We start from the raw sequence: 1,931 nt of genomic DNA, 5'->3' as shown, positions 1-1,931 counted from the left end.
TCAAACCAGAACCGCCGCAGAGATGCCTGCTGTTTGTGGTGACAGAGTTACACCGTGCGTCTGCCTGCGGAGTCCTCCTGTGGCGCCGTAAAGGCGGGGCCGCACGCCAGAGCGAAGCAACACAAGGGAGAATGGCGGGTGGGCGAGCGCTCCCATGTGCTCTGTTCTTTTCTGGAGAATTAACGGAAGCAGCAGGTCACCTCACAAAGAACTTTTTCAGAGAACAGTTGCAACAAAAGTTGAAAATGGGTGTGAGGTTGTTACTAAGTTGTACAGGGAGGTTAGTGGGGAAAAACATTTGTGCTTCTCAAAAACCAGGTTTCGCACAACAGCAGGCACGGAGGCTGTGCTTGCAGCAGGAGAGAAGAGAAGAGGAGGCTCAGTAAAGGCTGGTCTTCTTCATGATGCGCAGGAACTCCTGCTCGTTGACCACCCCGTCGCCGTCCCGGTCGGCCTCGTCGATCATTTCCTGCAGCTCCTCGTCGGTGAGGTTCTCGCCCAGCTCCTTGGCCACGCGCTTGAGGTTGTTGAACGATATGGTCCCCGTCTCGTCGTCGTCGAAGAGCTTGAAGGCCTTCAGGATTTCTTCTTTGGTGTCCTTCTCGCACATTTTTTGCGTCATCACCGTCAGGAAGTCGTTGAAGTTCATCTTCCCGGTCCCCTCCTTGTCGATGTCACCGATCATTTTCTTAATCTCTTCTTTCTTGGGTTCAAAGCCCAGGGCTCTCATCGCCACCTTCAGCTCCTTGACGTCAATGGTCCCCGTTGCGTCCGTGTCGAAGAGGTCGAACGCCTGCCGGATCTCCTGGATCTGCTCCTTGGTCAGCTCCGGCTTGGGACTCGCCCTCTTGCGCTGGGAGGACGCCGCTGCCATGTCTGCCTTCTGAAAGCGAGAGGCCGCTGGGGAGCCCGAGTCTGCTCTGCCCTGGAACAGGTGGCCGAGGGGGCCAGGGAGGCGGGAGAGGCGGGTTAGGGGAGCCAGCCGCGAGGCCCAGGCCCAGCAAGGAGGCTGCGTCTCTTCGGGCCCCTGGGGGAAAGGTAACAGGAGGGAGGGGTGTGCCCAAGCCGAGAACCCGCGGGAAGGACTGAGGGGCGGCCTAGACCTGGGAAGGGCTCAGCCTCTGGGAAAGGGCGAGACAGAGGCAGGGGGACGCTTTGACCCACTGGTACTTACTGGGCACCTGCTGTGAACCCAGGGTGCACGGGGCCCCCAGGCCCGAGGAGGGAACCTCCCCAGGCGGGTGATGCCCAGAGGACTCAGCAGAGAGCCATCCTCTTGGCCACATGGCCTCCCCGCCAGGCTCCTGGGACGCCCCCCCCCCAGCCCAGCACACCTGTCCTGGGTCCTCCCCCAGCTCAGCAGACCCGTCCTGGGTCCTCCCCCAGCTCAGCACACCCGTCCTGGGTCCTCCCCCAGCCCAGCAGACCCCTCCTGGGTCCTCCCCCAGCTCAGCACACCCGTCCTGGGTCCTCCCCCAGCTCAGCACACCCGTCCTGGGTCCTCCCCCAGCCCAGCAGACCCCTCCTGGGTCCTCCCCCAGCTCAGCAGACCCCTCCTGGGTCCTCCCCCAGCTCAGCAAACCCGTCCTGGGTCCCCCCCCCAGCCCAGCAGACCCCTCCTGGGTCCTCCCCCAGCCCAGCAGACCCGTTCTGGGTCCTCCCCCAACTCAACAAAACCGTTCTGGGTCCTTCCCCCAGCCCAAAAGACCCGTCCTGGGACCTCCCCCCAGCTCAGCAAAACCGTCCTGGGTCCTTCCCCCAGCTCCCCCCCTTCTTCCTGAAGTAACGGCAGTGGTCCAAGGGGACTGGATGGGGAAACTGAGTGTGGGGGGGCTGGCGGGGGGTTGGACTTGGGGGGATCCTGGAAAAGAACTTCCCCTCCCCCCTTTCCGAGGAACGACCGTTGGTGGAGCGCCTTCCCCAGTAGCCAA

The 1,931-nt window shown here is 62.6% G+C and overlaps 1 protein-coding gene across 1 annotated transcript; it reads right to left on the bottom strand.

Annotated features, from left to right (window-relative positions):
* Positions 1–6: 6 nt before the first annotated feature.
* Positions 7–1,073, bottom strand: LOC102426454 (centrin-2). Its single transcript, XM_006103370.3, has one exon. The coding sequence runs from the start codon at positions 872–874 to the stop codon at positions 380–382; it is 495 nt and encodes a 164-aa protein (XP_006103432.1). The 5' UTR covers positions 875–1,073; the 3' UTR covers positions 7–379.
* Positions 1,074–1,931: the final 858 nt, after the last annotated feature.

The sequence above is a fragment of the Myotis lucifugus genome, unplaced genomic scaffold, assembly GCF_000147115.1.
Source record: "Myotis lucifugus unplaced genomic scaffold, Myoluc2.0 scaffold_482, whole genome shotgun sequence".
Taxonomy (NCBI): domain Eukaryota; kingdom Metazoa; phylum Chordata; class Mammalia; order Chiroptera; family Vespertilionidae; genus Myotis; species Myotis lucifugus.
The sequence above is the reverse complement of the archived record's forward strand: the minus strand, read 5'-3'. Positions and strand labels throughout refer to the sequence as shown.